This window comes from Polychytrium aggregatum, assembly GCF_025602895.1.
Source record: "Polychytrium aggregatum strain JEL109 chromosome Unknown BJ171scaffold_8, whole genome shotgun sequence".
Lineage (NCBI taxonomy): Eukaryota > Fungi > Chytridiomycota > Chytridiomycetes > Polychytriales > Polychytrium > Polychytrium aggregatum.
The window spans coordinates 554,689-570,419 of NW_026516210.1; the positions used below are offsets into that span (position 1 = coordinate 554,689).

The 15,731-nt window shown below is 57.7% G+C and overlaps 5 protein-coding genes across 5 annotated transcripts; 3 read left to right on the top strand and 2 right to left on the bottom strand.

Moving 5' to 3' along the window:
• Positions 1 to 753: 753 nt before the first annotated feature.
• On the top strand, positions 754 to 1,585 carry BJ171DRAFT_640089 (uncharacterized protein; the record flags this gene model as incomplete). The annotated part of the gene is made up of 2 exons (XM_053115758.1): positions 754 to 793; positions 889 to 1,585. The coding sequence occupies 2 exons, from the start codon at positions 754 to 756 to the stop codon at positions 1,374 to 1,376; spliced, it is 528 nt and encodes a 175-aa protein (XP_052969364.1). The 3' UTR covers positions 1,377 to 1,585.
• A 210-nt stretch (positions 1,586 to 1,795) lies between these two features.
• On the bottom strand, positions 1,796 to 4,087 carry BJ171DRAFT_579014 (ferric reductase NAD binding domain-containing protein; the record flags this gene model as incomplete). The annotated part of the gene is made up of 6 exons (XM_053113934.1): positions 1,796 to 1,806; positions 1,992 to 2,340; positions 2,520 to 2,682; positions 2,775 to 3,399; positions 3,512 to 3,883; positions 4,012 to 4,087. The coding sequence occupies 6 exons, from the start codon at positions 4,085 to 4,087 to the stop codon at positions 1,796 to 1,798; spliced, it is 1,596 nt and encodes a 531-aa protein (XP_052969365.1).
• A 798-nt stretch (positions 4,088 to 4,885) lies between these two features.
• Positions 4,886 to 6,679, top strand: BJ171DRAFT_494164 (uncharacterized protein). Its single transcript, XM_053109990.1, has 2 exons — positions 4,886 to 6,228; positions 6,335 to 6,679. Exons 1-2 carry the CDS (start codon positions 5,155 to 5,157, stop codon positions 6,386 to 6,388), a joined length of 1,128 nt encoding a protein of 375 aa, XP_052969366.1. The 5' UTR covers positions 4,886 to 5,154; the 3' UTR covers positions 6,389 to 6,679.
• BJ171DRAFT_596851 (uncharacterized protein) lies at positions 6,680 to 12,703 on the bottom strand. The gene is made up of 8 exons (XM_053114711.1): positions 12,410 to 12,703; positions 10,047 to 12,098; positions 9,722 to 9,738; positions 9,146 to 9,553; positions 8,372 to 8,984; positions 7,328 to 8,098; positions 7,127 to 7,173; positions 6,680 to 7,023 (listed from the first exon to the last, which is right to left on the bottom strand). The coding sequence occupies exons 1-8, from the start codon at positions 12,614 to 12,616 to the stop codon at positions 6,747 to 6,749; spliced, it is 4,392 nt and encodes a 1,463-aa protein (XP_052969367.1). The 5' UTR covers positions 12,617 to 12,703; the 3' UTR covers positions 6,680 to 6,746.
• A 934-nt stretch (positions 12,704 to 13,637) lies between these two features.
• Positions 13,638 to 15,248, top strand: BJ171DRAFT_494168 (NUDIX hydrolase domain-like protein). Its single transcript, XM_053109991.1, has 2 exons — positions 13,638 to 14,216; positions 14,438 to 15,248. Exons 1-2 carry the CDS (start codon positions 13,678 to 13,680, stop codon positions 14,835 to 14,837), a joined length of 939 nt encoding a protein of 312 aa, XP_052969368.1. The 5' UTR covers positions 13,638 to 13,677; the 3' UTR covers positions 14,838 to 15,248.
• Positions 15,249 to 15,731: the final 483 nt, after the last annotated feature.

A 15,731-nucleotide genomic window follows, 5' to 3' on the forward strand; every position in this document is an offset into this window, starting at 1 on the left:
CAGTGCCAGCCGGACTACCCGATGAAGGAGCTGTTCAGGAATGGCTACTACCAGCTCACAGGACCACCAGTCAAGCTGCAGATTCACATCGATGACGCGCAAGGCTTCGACAGGTCAAAGGAGCTGACTTCGGCCCGCACCGTGACGACGACCATGTCGGGACTGTGGGCCGAGCGAGGGCCCAAGAGAGATCGATACTATCACAACATGATGGTAAGATGGACCCTCGGTGCCTTCCCCGGACACCCGTATGGCCACTATCGGCTGTGTGTCTCCTGCACGAAGAGCCGAGGAGAGTTCGTTGCGATGTGCCGGACCCACACCCAGAGCTGCGTCGGAAGAGGCGGCTCGTGGCAACGGATAGTGGACGAGCTCAAGCTGCGGCACCCCGAGTGGCAAGAAAGCGGCCACGAAAAGGTCGGTCCGATCGATAAGCTCCTGGACCTGACGAACGTAGTGGGTTACTACGAGCTGGATGGCATGAGAAGGTTCAACTGGCAAGACCCGGATGTACACCTCCTGTGGCGAACACTCCGAAGGGTGTTCAAGACGCTGATCATCGCCAAGGCGGGGTGGAAACCCCCCAGGCGATAGGCGGCATGGCCGAAGCAGAGCGAGAGATGAGGGATGACGGCTCTCATCTCCCCCAGACTGCTCGTTAGGTTGATCACAGCCTCCCTTTCCTCCAACATGTACTGCTTGGGTCGACCAGGCCTTGATGGCTTTCAATTGAAATATAAAATAAAATGAAACATGCGTCGGAATGTGTCCGAGCCAAGAACCGTCTCGAGCAGTATGTACACCCTGCGAGGATCTCCGAAGGCGTCACTTACATCGGGCTTGCAACCGGCGCACTCCCCAAACTGGCTCAAATTCCCGCAAGACCAGCCACCATCGACCAGGAAAATCTGAGCAAATGGCGTGCCAAACGCGAACGAATCCTCAACAACAGACCAGCGATCTGGCTGGATGTCGTGGCGGTGTTGGATGGCATCGTAACCGAATGTCTGTCGTGGACAACTCGCAGCGTCGTCACCGAGACCCGGCTGTTTGAGATTGTCAGGAACCATGGCTGGCCGATCCTGTTCGAGTCTCGCGAAATGTTCAAAGTTCTCCTCGAGGCCAATCCTTCGCTTGAAAACAACGCCCTGTTCCCGCTCATGCATGTGATGATGGACATGTCCTTCAAGATCGACAACGCCAACACCCGCTCGATCTACCCGACGCCGTGTCCCTCGCTGGAGGAGGTCGTCAAAAAATGTCTCAACTACTTCTATCACGTTCGCTTCTTGGGTGAGCCAAAGATCCCATCAAGCAAACTCAAGGACGAGGAACATCCCAAAGTCAGCATCTTCACCCGCACTGGCCGCCGCTGATGTGCTGGGTGCTCCGCCAATATGGTTCGCTGGTTGATCGGTCCTTTCATTCCGGGCCCAGGCGCGACGGCGACATCCAGCGCGAGCATTGCCGCTCTCATGCGGACTTTGAGTTTGTTGCCTCGGTCAATACAAATCCAAGGGACTGGGGAGATCACTACCCCAGAGCGGTATCTGAAAACAGACGCCACTGGCTCACAGCGATGGCCACCCAACTCCGGACTCTGTACCTCTCATCTGTTCTCGCTTCGACCAGCGCACTTGAACTCGAGTGCCTTTGCCCTGGTTTGGGGTCGGAGTCCACGCCACTTTATCGCCATCCCAGAATTAGATTTGATAGAGGCAGAGGGGCGAAAGGACACCCTAGATCGACGTGTTGTGATGGCACATTGGCCCCACATGCCGCGGTTTGAGGACTGTCAAAAGTTCTCTGGTTGATGATAGAGCGCAAAGGTCAGCTGCTTTGCCTTGTCGAGCTGATTTCAGAAGCAGCATATACAGATATCTTCCTGGTGTCCCTTATGTGTCTCCTATTTGCTCCGTGTGCACATCCACATGGAGCTATCTACACACCGTCTCTGTCCTGCAGCCCATCGATTGACAATGCCAACGTACCTTTCCGGTAGTAGAAGCGGGTTTCGTGTTCGTCGCCCATGGTGTACTTGTTGCACGCAGCATGCAGCTGCTTATCGAGAGGCTTTGGGCCACAAAAAAAGACGCCGACATCGGTCCCCGCATGGTCTCGAGCAAGTTGCTGGAAGATAAGATCGAGATTTGGCCGACCGTAGGACGTGGTTGATCGGAGCCCTGTCAGTCCATCCGATACGCCGGCTTTGTGGTTGACCATTACGTTGTTCACCTCAGCTTCATTCATGGTGCCAGTCAGGTAGATGTTGATTGAGAGAAATCTGTCGATGTGCTGCTCTTCGATGGCGGATAGCAGGTCAACGAACCACTCAAAAGCCTGCCGTGTTGTCCCGAAGCCAGCACCGCGGCCAGCACCAAGGCCAGATGGAGAAGTGGCAGATCAATATGAAGCATTTGTTGATGCAACTCTGCCGCCGCGGATCCAACTTGGATCGTCTTTGTTGCGCCCGAGAGGGGGTCGTATCGGCAACAACCGGACCCCAAGGGCCAACGCACCTCTTTTTCTCTGCATATCCAGTAAAAATACACCTTCTGTAGCCGCACCGCCGAGGTGGGGTTCTGAATCCTGTACCATATCGACTTGAGGATGCTGGCAAAAGGTGTCACCCCGATGCCAGCACCAACGCAGACAGAGATCTCAAAGTCGAAAATGTCCTCGCTGGCGAACGAGGGCAGGCACATCAGCTCGTGCAGGCGTCATCGGCTCGTGCAAACGGCGGCAGCTGTTGGGCGACGAGTCAGCGACCATACCTGGCAGTTCCATAGGGCCCATCGACTAACAGGCGTGGCAACCGGGACTTTGGAGAGGCTTCGAGGACCACACAGCCCTTCTTGTCCCAGACGCAGCCGAGTCGACCGGCAAAATCTTTGGTCCAGTCACCGGTGGCACGGACATGGACGCTGATAAAGTCTTCCTGCTCGACCGATGTCAAGGTAAAGGGATGCCATTGGTACCGCGAGATCTCGGGACAGCACAGAAAGATGTACTGCCCCGGCTTTGCCATGCACGAATCCTTCTTGATTTGCACCTCGACGACGTTGGACGGGTGCTGGATGACCTTGTAGACATGAGTTGGCATGCCGCCCCGAATCTCGCGAACGACCCGTTCGACAAAGTACAGGATCCCAGAGGCAAGCCAGAACTTCCAAAAGGCGGCTCCGGCGCATCCGATCTCGGGATCGTCGCTCTTGACAACGCAAAAATCGCCGTGGACCATCAGCAAGCCAAAGAAGAGCACAAAGAGATGGTGGGTGAACCAAAACGTCTCAAAGTGCTTTCTTCGGACAGTGCTGATGCTGCTGGTCACCATGAGCATCAGGACAACGCTTGCGGCTTGGCCCGTGGCGCCGGTCATGGTTTTGATGTTCATAAATTCTACAGGGATCGGAAGCAAGCGAAACGGTGAATGCCAAGACGAGCTCCTGTCCGTCCCAGCCGACGAGACTCGCTGGACCGATGCCCGGGACCAAAGGCGCCAGCGACCTACCAGCTGCAACCAGCCCATCCGCGAACTGCTGCAGGTGCAAAAAGTTGAACATGTGTGCACCGACATGGACAAAGGTCCAAAAGCATATGCACCAGCCGAGGAGCTTGTGGAACTTGATGTTCTTGTCTATCGGAACCAGTCTGTTGAGCCACGAGCTGCGAATCGAGGAGATGATATTGCGACAGACCGGGAGCAGGATCAGGGTGCAGTTGATTGTTATAGCGGCCGCGGCTCCCCGGGCGACCGGCAGGGACCAGCCAAGCACCGTCCTCATCGTCCGGTAGTTGGCATTGGTGTCGTAAAAGTAGACAATATATCCGAATCTGGCGAGTTGGATGGCAATCCAGGCAACAGCCACAAACTGTGCTGGCCCTGGTGGAGAAGAAAGGCAATGTCAGAGGGACTCGACGCAGCGCGGGAGGGATTCACTGATGCTTCTCGGGACAGTGTCGGGGCTGTGGAATTGCTTCGGGGAGGAGCAGCCATCGCTGGAGCCCGACCTTCGTTGACCATCCAGTTCGAGAAAGTGACCCACGACTTGTGGTGCTTCCTCCTGCGCCCGGGATTGCCGTCCATTGCTGGCCTAGGCTGGTTGAAAGCAAGCGACAGACCGGTGGACTGGGCGAGGCAGGCAGACCGCGAGGAATGAGCAGATGCCCAGAGCAGATGCCCAGAGCAGAAAGCCGCTGGCTGCCATCGCCTGGTCGCGGACAAGGCAAAAGAAAGGCCTGGTTGGGTGGATTGGGGGGTGGGCTTCTGTGACACCCAGGACTGGGAAGACCCAACGAACAAGGCCATGCAAGGGTCCATGGCATGCTCACCACGGGATGCACGGCCTCGGACGCCATGGCATCGGCACTGCGACCCATGCACGCTGGATGCCTTGGCCCGACATCGGTTGCATTCGCGCAGGCAGCAGATGAGTCCTGCTGCCAGACCAAGGGCACGACCTGCCAGTGCGCTGGGACTCGCTGCTGCCAGCCGTGATCGACTGCACTTCCGAACTCTGGCCACGGCCACTTGTTTGTTTGCCGTGGTCAATCGAGTCCTCCGAGCTTACCGTGCGGGTGATTGGCCGGGCCACCGCTCTCCACCACGGTGTCGAGACTGGATCACGGCGGCCTCGTCGAGACAGCCATCCCGTCCCACGCCCGTCCATCGCACCATCGTCAAGACTATACGTCACGACCAACAGCACGACGAACAGTCGTTCCCACGACACTGCCGTCTGTCCTGGGCAGGCACATCCGCATCTGATCAATCTTATTCTCGCATCCTCTGCACTGCGGAGGCTGCTTTGTCAAAAAAAAAAAGTTTCAACCCTGCTGCATCCCCCCATCACTTTCTCTCCCATGAAGTTTCTCGACAATCTGCTGGGGAAGCGATTCAAGTCGAAAGGAAGCACCCCTGAGCCCCAGACCGTGCATGCCTCCCAGCTCCTTGACAGCGATCTGGTTGTGGTCGAGTCGCAGCTCAAGATTATCGTACCGGATCCACCCAGGCTCAAGTCGGCACTAAAGTCGCCGACATCCCGAAGTGGCGGACAAAACTCCCCGCTGTCGCCAAATGACCAGACCTTTGCCGGCTCGCCGCAGCCCCTCAGTCCCGCAGACAAGAAGAGCATCAAAGGTGTTTCGTTCGACATGGGGAAGGGTCTGGCGCCGTTGCCGGCATGGGTGGGCAAGAAGTCCATGGGCTCGATTTTGGATTCCGTCACAGAGGGACCCGCCAAACCCAACCCGAATGCCAACACAGATGTCATTGGCACCGCCAGGCCATCCTGGGCCGATGTCTTCCCCAACAACGAGTACGAGACACCGTCGATCCGAAGCTCGACGGGCTCCACGTCGTCTGGACCCAGACGGCGCATGTCGGATGTCGGCCCGGTTTCCAACTACCGAGCAAGCCTCTTGCAGCGCCAGCAGTTGGACATCAAGGAGGAATCGTCGTCCGCGTTAGTGCCCAACCATATCTCGACATCCAACATCGATCAGGTCGTCCGCCAAGTCACCATGGTTCCCCACCACGAGTTCTCCTTTTCCAACTACCACTCAACCGTTGCGCTGGGTCCATATTCGCTCCAGCTTGTAAGCTTCATCGCAACTGGCGAGAAAGACGCTCTAGCCGAGGGAGAGATCGTTGTGGCCCTTGCATGTGCGGGTGCGCTCACACCAGATCCAACCGAGCCAGCAGCTTCAACAGACCAAATCCAGCACCAAGCCTCTCCAGATCTTGGTCGCTCGGCCATATCGGGGCCTCTCCCTCTGGTGACGCTCGAGTCTCCGCAAGCGGTGATCCCAGCGTCACTCCCGCAGCCCACGTCTTCGATCCTCTCAGCCCCGCTGGATATGCCACCGTGCTCAACCAATGCCGCGAGCAGCGCAGACCCACAAGCTTCTGGATGCACTCGTCCGAGGCTCGATCCGGCCCAGATTTCGCTGGCGTTTGAGTTTTCCATCGAATATTGCGAAAAGCAAACGTACCTGGCGGTAGCACAATACCAAGAGCACATAGCTCCCCACTCGCTCCGGTACCGGCTCGAAGTCGATATCAAAAAGGCTTTCCTCAACAACTTGTATCTCAAGTTCAAGGACAGTAAGGTCGAAGCCACCAGCCATTCCTTCGAACTGTGCGGCAAGGGAACGGCGTCGATCGTGTTAAACGATCAAGGTGGACAGCATCAGGGCATTCTCCCATTTGGGTATGAGGTGATCAAGGTAATGTAGATGCTGCCTGTTGCGAGTGCGATTGTACGGACCCCTCGTCGAATACTGACGCCATCGCATCTCCTTGCCGATTAAATCGCCGTTTGGATTGTGCCAGGTTTTCACACCAACGTCGTCGATCACAAAACTCGACCAAACCCAGCAGACCTAAGGCAAGCCGCCGGATAGGGGTCAGCGGCACAAAACAAAGTGCGCTTGGTGCCATCCTCTCAATATGGCCGGTTTTGCTCTCTTGGAGTGAGCGTCCATTGGACATATTCCATACGGCGGTCGCCTGACGCACTGTAGTTGCATCCCGGGGCGCATCGATACGATAATTCGGTGGGAATGAGGGACGGGGGACAGAGGTGCCCATCGATACGCTGGGCGATAGACGCGCTCGGCCATCAAACCATAACCCGGATATCCAGAGTGACTACTCCAGAGTGACTGCTCCAGAGTGACTGCTGAGGCGAATACACGTATATGAAGGCAACGGAAACATACACCACAGATCATCGTCGCGGCGGCTATATAGTGAGGCTTTGGAAACTGTTTGCCACGGCTCCAGGGTCGGCGACGTTTCCAATACCACTGCTCACGCTGTACTCCCAATCGATGACGCAGCTCAAGTTGCGGAAGTTGATGATGTGCGCGAACGCCTCACGCCTGGTGGCGCTTGCCAGTGCCAGCATGGGCGGCTCCAGCAGCGGCTTGGATGCGACAAGGATACACAGAGAGCGAGCACGCGAGAGCGCAACATTGAGGCGGTTGCGGTGGAAAATGAAATCGAGCTCCCGCTCCATCCTGTGAGAATTGAGAGCTGCTATCAGGATCGGCATCGCATATGGCTGTTGAAGGAACGCAAGCCACTGCCAGCGCACTAGCTGTCACGACAGTCAGTACTCACTGTCCTTCGTGGGAGGTAAATCCGTAGCATACAATGACGATCTCGGCCTGTGGCGAACATGGGCATGGCAGCAGACAACGTCAACCAGGATCAGTGTCAGGCGTACGGCGGAGCGCCATCGAACAGTACTTCCTCTGGTGGCCTCTGCGTGTGTCCCAACCAGGCTGCCAACACATCATCAAACCACTCGCGGACACAGACCTCGTCGCCCTGCATTCGCTCGACTGTATCGATTCGCAAGTCGTTCGGATGGTCAGAAAGGAGGGCCGTGAGCCGCGATCGCTGCAGTCGGTGAGGAGTCACCACAAAGATCCGGCCGCTGACACCGCAGCTTCGTATGCCTTTCACCATCCCAGCCACGAGCTCCATTTCGGCGTTGACGTGCCGCTCGTAAGGGGAGAACTCGTCGCCTCTCTTCAGTGCAGGGTGCATCTTGATCGTCACGAGTGGCTTGTCAGCAGTCGAGATGAGCACCAGAAGCTCCGAGATGCTTGGAGAGATGCTCTGCTGCCCACCGAGTCCGTTGAGGATGGCCTCCTGCATCTCGATCTGCTCGGGCATCATCGGAATAAACTTGATGTCCCTCGATCGACCGTAGAGAGTCTCGGAGAAGCGACAGAGCTTGGGAACCATGCGAAAGTTTTCCATCAGCATCTGGGTGAACGGGCCAAAATCAGACCCCTTGGTTGGCAAAAACGACTGGCGGACGACAGACTTGCCGTCGCTGGTGCGCAGGACGCAGTCCATGATCGATCCAAAGAGCAGTGGATCAGAATCGGAGGCTCCAAAGGCCGGGTAGGAGCCTCGGAGCACAGGCGAGAGCTGCAGATGATCGCCGGCGATGACGAGTCGGACAGGGCCGGGTTTCTTGAGCATGCTGATGGCAATGGATGCGTCAGACAAGGGCATTTGCGAGCCCTCGTCGATGATGAGCACATCAAAGTCTCGATCCTTTGGCTCAATCTTGGAGAGTTGCCTGTCCATCGGTATGTGAGGGATGGAGGTGTGCTCGTTAGCCCGGGCAGTGCGTCTGTGTTGTAGAGCGGGACTCTCCGCCGGTCATCCGTGATTGTAAGCTCGCGGAGGTGGAAGCAGCCGAGTAGGTGCGCCGCATCCCGGGAATGGTGCGAATGGTGGCAGCGCACGCACTTCTCGACAGCCGAGCAAGGAATAAGAGTGGTTTGGCAGTTTCTCCTCCTCCCACCCAACCCCACCCTCACCCAAAGGGAACAAAGTCACCGAAACTTGCCATACGGTGGAGCACACAATCGTGTACGCCTTTGACAGATTCGGCTTGCTCGGGGATCGGCTTTCCCCACCAAGGCGATTGACCTCGATCTGGTTGATCCATTTTTGATTGTTCATGAAGCTGATCGACTTTGCTGCCTTGAGCAGGGTTTCGAGTTTTTTCTTGTAGTTGTCGATGGCGGCATGAGTGAACGCCGTCATACATATCTTGATAGGCTGTTGACCAGCGCTCAGCTTCTCGACTATCTCAATCAATCGAATCGTGGACAGCGCGAGAGTGTGGGTTTTGCCGTGGCCAGGAGGTCCCCAAATAAGACTGACGGGTCTCTGCAAAATCGAGGTGAAGGCATGGCTTTGGGAGGAGAGGAAGGTAAGCGACTTGATATTCATGTCGTTTGGGTCCAGACTGCCTCGCTCTTTGTAGAGACGCTGAATATCGGCAGCCTTGCTTATGAGTTTGGATGAGTCGATAGATAAGGCACCGACGTCATTCGGATCCCGGACCAGTCGCAGGAACAACGGCGCGCTATCGGGGCTGGTTGCCGCGGCGTTTTCGATGTCGGTATCGATGAGACTCCTCACGAGCTTCTTAGTGTTGAAGTTGATGAGACTGGTGGAGATACAGGGCCAAAGAGCATGGCGGGTTAGTAATGTGCCACGAGGCTCAGGCGACAGGTACGCAGGGCGTGGTGCAGGCTGCAAATGCTGGCCAACCAAAGCGGCCTGCTTGGGAACAGATATGCAGCTCGATTACTCGGGACGAGCACGCACCGACGACGCAGATAGAACCGGCCCCCGGCAAACTTGAATCCCCTCACGTCCTTATGCTTGAGTGTGACGATGATCGAGTCGGCCCTATTTGAGCCTGGGCTGGACTGTTCCGACATCAACTTGCTGATGGATGAAAAGACCAGTTGTCCTCTCAAATGGCTGTCGCTCTCGTCCAACTTGAGCCTGTAACTGATCGTGTCCATGTACTTGAGATCATCAAAGTAAAGATCGGCGTCGGTGCCCTCCTTGACCAGGAGCCATCCAAAGAACTCGGCGTCGTCTTCTTCAATGTATTCCGAGCCTTGGATGAGACGATAGTTGAATGCAAAGTCTTCGTTCGACTTGCTGAAGTACTCGAGTACAATGGGCTTTGTGTTCTGGCAACGCTCTCGACGCAGTTCCTGAAGCCTGGAGGTCGAGACGGTCGAGTCAGCCGCAATAACGCCACACGATCCGGTCCACCCACGGCCGAGACATGCAGCCAAGTTAGTCGTGTCCACGCCCTGCACTGATAATAGTGTGGACTGATAGATCAAGGAATTGCTCTCTAGGGCGACATCATGTGGAGCAACTTACTCTGTCAACATCTCGAACTGCAGTTACAGCAGGGAACCGGAAAGCAAACCAACATGCTGCGTTAGCAGCTGGAGTGACCATGGGCGTGGAGAAAGTCGTGTCCCATCGGATGCTCGAGGGGACGTGGCTGCAACACTCTGGCAAATCATGGGGGCGTTTGATACCGCCGACGAGGCCCGCGTGCAGCCAACACCGTGGGAGAAGATCCAGTCGATCACGACAATGCACGAGATACAGAGGAAAGATAGCGCAAGCCCTGTTCCTATGCAGCAAAGCTCAGGTTCCGCCCCCCCCTCCCCACTATGTCACGCGGGCACACGCTCACCTGGGCCATAAACATCAGCCGGCGAAGATGTGGATCCTTACAAAAGTCGACATAGGTCACATCAAAGATTGGGGCGGTGTTGAGCAGGATGGACTTGAGTGGCTGATTTTTAGTAGCGCAGTAGCTCTCCAGGCGTCTGCGACACTCTCGCACCAACTGATGGCTGGCCTCAACTCGGGCCCTGAGGAGCTTCTCGACTCGCGAATAATCATCGGCTTCCCAGGCAGTATAGACTGCGTTGCTTGAGACCGAGACCGTCTCGTCGTCCTCTTTCTTGCAATCGACCAACAAGTTGAAGCATCGAACGCAATCGTCAATGTCAAAGAATCCAGCGACAGGCAAGGCAAAGAGCTCCCGCACAGCGGTGCTGAGAGCCACGACGGGGGGCACTAGTCGGTCCAGCCCATTGTTCTGGCTCTTGGAGGAAAGCAAAGAATCCAGGGTCTCGAGAAGCTCGTCCCTTCTGGCATTGATGTTTTCGCTGTTGTTGCTAAAGTACGACACGTACTTTTGCAGCTGCGGCTTCAGGGTGGTTGAGGCCACTGAGAAGAGGGTGCTGGGCTCAAAGAGCTCTGGCTGGACGGTGCTCAACAGCACGTCGCTGTGACGAACAAGTGCCCCGATGCAGATGCGTGTGCTTTCGTATGTCTCGCTCTTGGCCTCGTCGGCAGGAACGAGATCACCTTCGTAGTAGCACGCCGCGTTCACAAGCAGAGAAACAATTTCGTCGTACTCGAATTTGTCAAAGACATAGAACTGCACCGAGAGGTCCGAATCGGAGGCATTGCCGCTACGATGCAGCTTGGGATCAAGCGATCGAATGACTCTAGCCAGGTCCTTGACAAAACTGGCAAAAAACTGAGTGTCGTTCTTCTCGGCCACTCTGGAGATGTAAACGGGCCGGGAGCGAGCCTTCGACACCTGGTAGATCGAGTAGTAGAACAGATCCTCGGTGGCTGGGTTGATGCCGACGGAGAGATAGACACCCACATCCTCATCCCTGGGGAACAGGAGCGAGCGGGCGCCTAGAACCTCGACGGACGAGCGCCTGGTGGATTCGAGCATCGGCACATGCAGGACAGGCGATGTGCTGGGAACATCGACAATCTTGAGGATGCGGCAGAGCTCGCCAAAGGCCAAGGCATGCGACTGACTCAGTTGTCTCCAGGGGGGTGTTGAAGATGACCGACCAGGCTGAAACAGCGAGGCCAAGTCTTCGATCTCAGTTGTCCCGGTCGGCAAGCGCCGGCCACGGCCCTGGTAGCGTATGATCTGCTTCAGAAAGTCAAAGTCGTGAGACGAGAGGTTGGGGATGGCCGAGAGTGTCTGCTGCGAAACGGCGACTGCTCGACACTCGTCCATGTACTCGCAGCCTTGGCAGGCTTCGCGCAGATGCCAGGCGGCCTCGCCGGCGGGTTTGGCCATGATCGAGGGCAGCTGGCGAAACAAAAAGTCTTCGAGGAGAGGCCTCAGGACGCTGACCGAGAAGCAGCCAGCAGGATCCCGACGAGTAGGGTCGGTCTTGTGAGGAATCCAAACCTCGCCAAAGCCGTCTCGAGCAAGCTCGATGAGTTGGTCCTGGTACTGGAAGGAAACGCTGCTATCCTTGAGACTGAACTCGGGGCGAGTCTGGGCAAACTCGAGGATCAGGGCCTGGATGGCCAGCCAGTAGTAGCCGATTTGCACTTGATGCGAGATCTTGACCTTCTTGGAAGACTTGGCGTCGATGATACGCCACTCGATCTTGCATCGCTGCGGCAAGGCTGGTTTGTCCTGGTCTTTGGACGCAGCCTCGGACGCCGCGGCCGGATCCACTCGGATCTCGATGAAATCAGGCTTGAACGTTCCAAAGCGCACAGGTGGGCTGCCCCGGGTTTCGAACTCGTTTTCAAAGGCGGGCGAGCTGAACTGGGTGCCGATCATATAATAGTGCAGGCGGTTGTCGGCGAGGATCATGTCGAGCCATGTCTGGATGGTGAGATTGCCGCGCTGCTCAGGCACGTTGTAGATCAGCCCGTCCTTTTGGAGAACATCAACGAGGTCTTCCTCCCACTGGGGGGTGGCGTGGGGCCATTTCAAGCCAGTCAGTCAGGATGTTATTTCGAGAGAGATTGAGAGAGAGATTGAGATTGAGAGAGAGAGAGAGAACCGCAGGACCAAGCAGGGAAAGCAGTGTGATATCAGCAGCGACTCCCATGGAGCAGACGGCGCCAATGGGCGGGAAAGAAAAGCGAGGGAGCCGACCGAACCGGCCAGAAGCAGACGTGCTGGTGGCGGCCGGGAGGCGACATCATCATGCATGGTGGGCTCGATGGGCAATATCGGGCATGGCAAAAGGCAGCCCGATGCAGACGCGAACGCACCTTGACGCCCCGTTTGAACAGGGCCTTCGTCGAAGCAGAAGGCTCAGGGGGAACCAGCCCTGCCAGCTCGGGCGGGGGCAGCGCAGGTCCCTTCGAGGCTTCGCGGGCTCGGCGATAGGTGCGGGACTTGTGCAGCTGGAGCTCGCAAAAGTGGGTATGGTAGCGCCCGAGGTCGGTTGCGGTGATGTGGTTGCCGTCGGAGGGCATGGCGGGCGATGCGGCGGGCGATGCAAGGAGCGATGCGATGCAAGGAGCGAGGCCGAGCGACGACGGTGGAAGACGGACGGAGGCGGCAGGGGCAGCAGAGGAGAGCAGCCAAGGCGGGTGGGGGGCACTTCATATCCGGGGGCATCGAGGGGACCAGGCCCCGAGACAACAGCCAGGGGGACAGGCCGGGGCTGGTGGCGGAGTGCTGTCGGAAGGACGAGCATATATGTGCGATGGGTGCGGGCTTGACAGCTGCACCGGGCGGTGACATTGACATGGGTCGGTGTTCCGTTTCCATCGATATGATATTGACACGGCGGCGGTTGACATGATATCGATATGGACGGCGTCGGTATTACAGCGATTCCAAAATGAAATGGGACAGCCCCGTTTTGAGCTATGACAGTGTTTTTTCTGGAACCTGAATACACCCACCCACTCATCGCATTCATGGCCAAGCAAGCAAGTCATCGACCAGGCACCGAAGGAGACCGAAGTGGTGATTGCCTTTGGGAATGCCTCCTGGAAACAGGGGAAGGGATATGCATCCAGTCCCAGGAGACTCAGGTTTGCCAAGTACTTTGAGCAGTTCCACAACCACCAGAGACGACCACCAGACCGATCCGTCTCCAAGATCCATGTGTGCTCGGTGAACGAGTTCAACACATCCCAGGTGTGCTCACATTGTCGGGAAGCCAAGCGACTCGAGAAGGCTGAGTATCTTGATATCGAGAAACCACACTTTGTCCGGAGCTGTGCAAGCTGCCATACGCTGTGGGATCGAGACATCAATGCCTCAAGGAACATGATCTCGAATCGCACGGCTTGCTCACTGGGCCTACAGTCAGTCAGCGGGGTTCAGACATCTGAAGCCAGGAAGGAGCTGTCCTGTTTCTCTCTGGACCGACTGGAAACCCATGTCCCCGCTGCGCCGATGCAAATCTCGCCTCGGGACCCCTGTCCGCATGCCTGCCTGCAGATATGCAGTTGCACCTGCGATTGCACCTGCGGCTCGGCGGCTCCATCTGCCCGCATGCCTGCATGCCCGCCGCCCAGTTCACATGCCCGCAGCTCCGCGGTCAGATGCGGTGACGGCGTCGCTGGTCCCGCTGTTCTGGTCTGCTCGTTCGCTCGCCCGCCATCTCATCAACCCGCACATCACCGCCATCATCATCGGCCTGGGCCCAGCAGCACCCAGTCCCAGCCCCAGCCCACTCCCTCCACTGCTCTGCTTGCTTGCATCCCCCCCCCAGTGGTCCGCCATGAATTGGAGGTCGGCCCAGTCCAAGCTCCTGCGTGCCGGTCCGCTGCATCGTGCAAATGGCGGCCATGTCTCGCTCTCTCCTGCTCGTCTGCACTCGACCACCCAAGGCGGCGCCCTTGCCTTCCCCGAATTCAACGATGCAACTCTCGGTCTGTTTCGGGAGCGCCTGTCGCTGAGCCTGAGGCAGGCGCCCAAGGTCCGGTGGAAGTATGACGAGTCTAGAGGCCCGCTCCGGAAGGCCTCCGTGCTGGTGCCGTTCTGCACCCGCAGCGGAGAGCCATCCGTCCTGTTCACTGTCCGGAGCAAGAATCTCAAGAAACACCGAGGCGAAGTCAGGTGAGATCCGGGCTATGCGATCCCGCATCGTCTGCAAGCCCGCCATCCAAGTCGTGCTCCTGCTGCTGATCCTATGCGCCTGAGTGCGTTCCCGGGGATGCTGTCGGCAGTCAGCCCAGGAGCCGGCGTTGCTCCGAGCTCCGGGAGCGGCTGATCGTTGATCATAACGCTGATGCCCGCCTGCTTTGCTCTGGTCTTCTCTGCTCTCTGGTCTGCGACAGCTTCCCTGGAGGCATCCAGGACGAAACAGACCCGTCGCTGGAGTCGACTGTGCTGCGAGAGACGTTTGAGGAGGTCGGGATCCAGCCATCAAGCATCTCGATTTTAGGACGATTGACACCGCTTCCTGACCGCACAACCACAATCGAGGTGACGCCGTACGTCGGCTTTCTGGGCGAGATTGATCCGCGGGAACTCGACTACAACCACGACGAAGTCTCGGAAGTCTTCACGATGGGCATGGAGGAAGTTCTCGACGCAAGGCGGCGCAAGGTCGTTGAGTTCCGGGGCTCGCCTGGCATCCGCGGGATCGAGTGGATCAAAGACGACAAGCGCATTTGGGGGCTGTCGGCATACATCCTGCATCAAACCCTGAACGTCCTGCTCGACACGAAGCTATAGCTGGCCTGATTCGAGCAGCGCGAGCGGTCGTGCTGCTGCTTCTGCCTCGGCCCCGACTGCGATTGTAGCGGATTCGGGCGATCCATCGAGAAGCTTCTGGGTCTTTTCGAGGCACTTGCGCTCTGCAATCGTGGGCATTGCAGGTCACCGGCTGCGGTCACGCACTCAATCACTGCCTGTTGTGTGGTCATGCACTCGGCTGCTGCTTCCCGCCTTTCTATTCTCGTTAGCACCGGCTTGCTTGCCGCCAAACACTTCAGCCACGAGCACAGCGCCGTCGCTGCCGCACGTATGCGGCTCGACGCCATTCCAGGACGATCCCTGGAGTTACTGGAATGACCCGACGGCAGAGGCCAAAACTTGTCCCCAACATACAGCCCGTGCAATACAGCATTTGCATGCTTCTCCGGAACCGGCAACACGCATGTTGCCGGTCGATGCCGGCCGACGGGCCGGGGCTGGCGGGCCAGCGGGCAACGTCATCCGGCCCAGGAGGGGCATGATCGGATCCAGGCAGCACATCCACCCCCGGATATGCCAGGGTCGAGTGCAGATGCAGTATCGTGGGACGGCCAGACGGGCCGGCGGAACCGGTCCTGCGAGCCGCGGACATGCGCCTCCCAGATGCAACGATGAGGCATCCTGCATCGGCGCTGCTCATCAGCGCTGTCTCCGCCACAATTATTGGGGCAATGTGACCAGCTGCATGACCGGCTGTGTGGCGCCGATCAGAGGGCGGATTGGCGAACTGGCCGCGGGCCGTCTGCTCCCCGCAGTGGTGGTGATGCCCCAAGAGTCACCGCGGCTCAGGCTCACCTGTCGCTGGCCATGCGGCACCGTCGGCTGCTGTGAGCACCCGACCTCCTGCGCTCGGGATAGGTTCTGCCGGCGGCA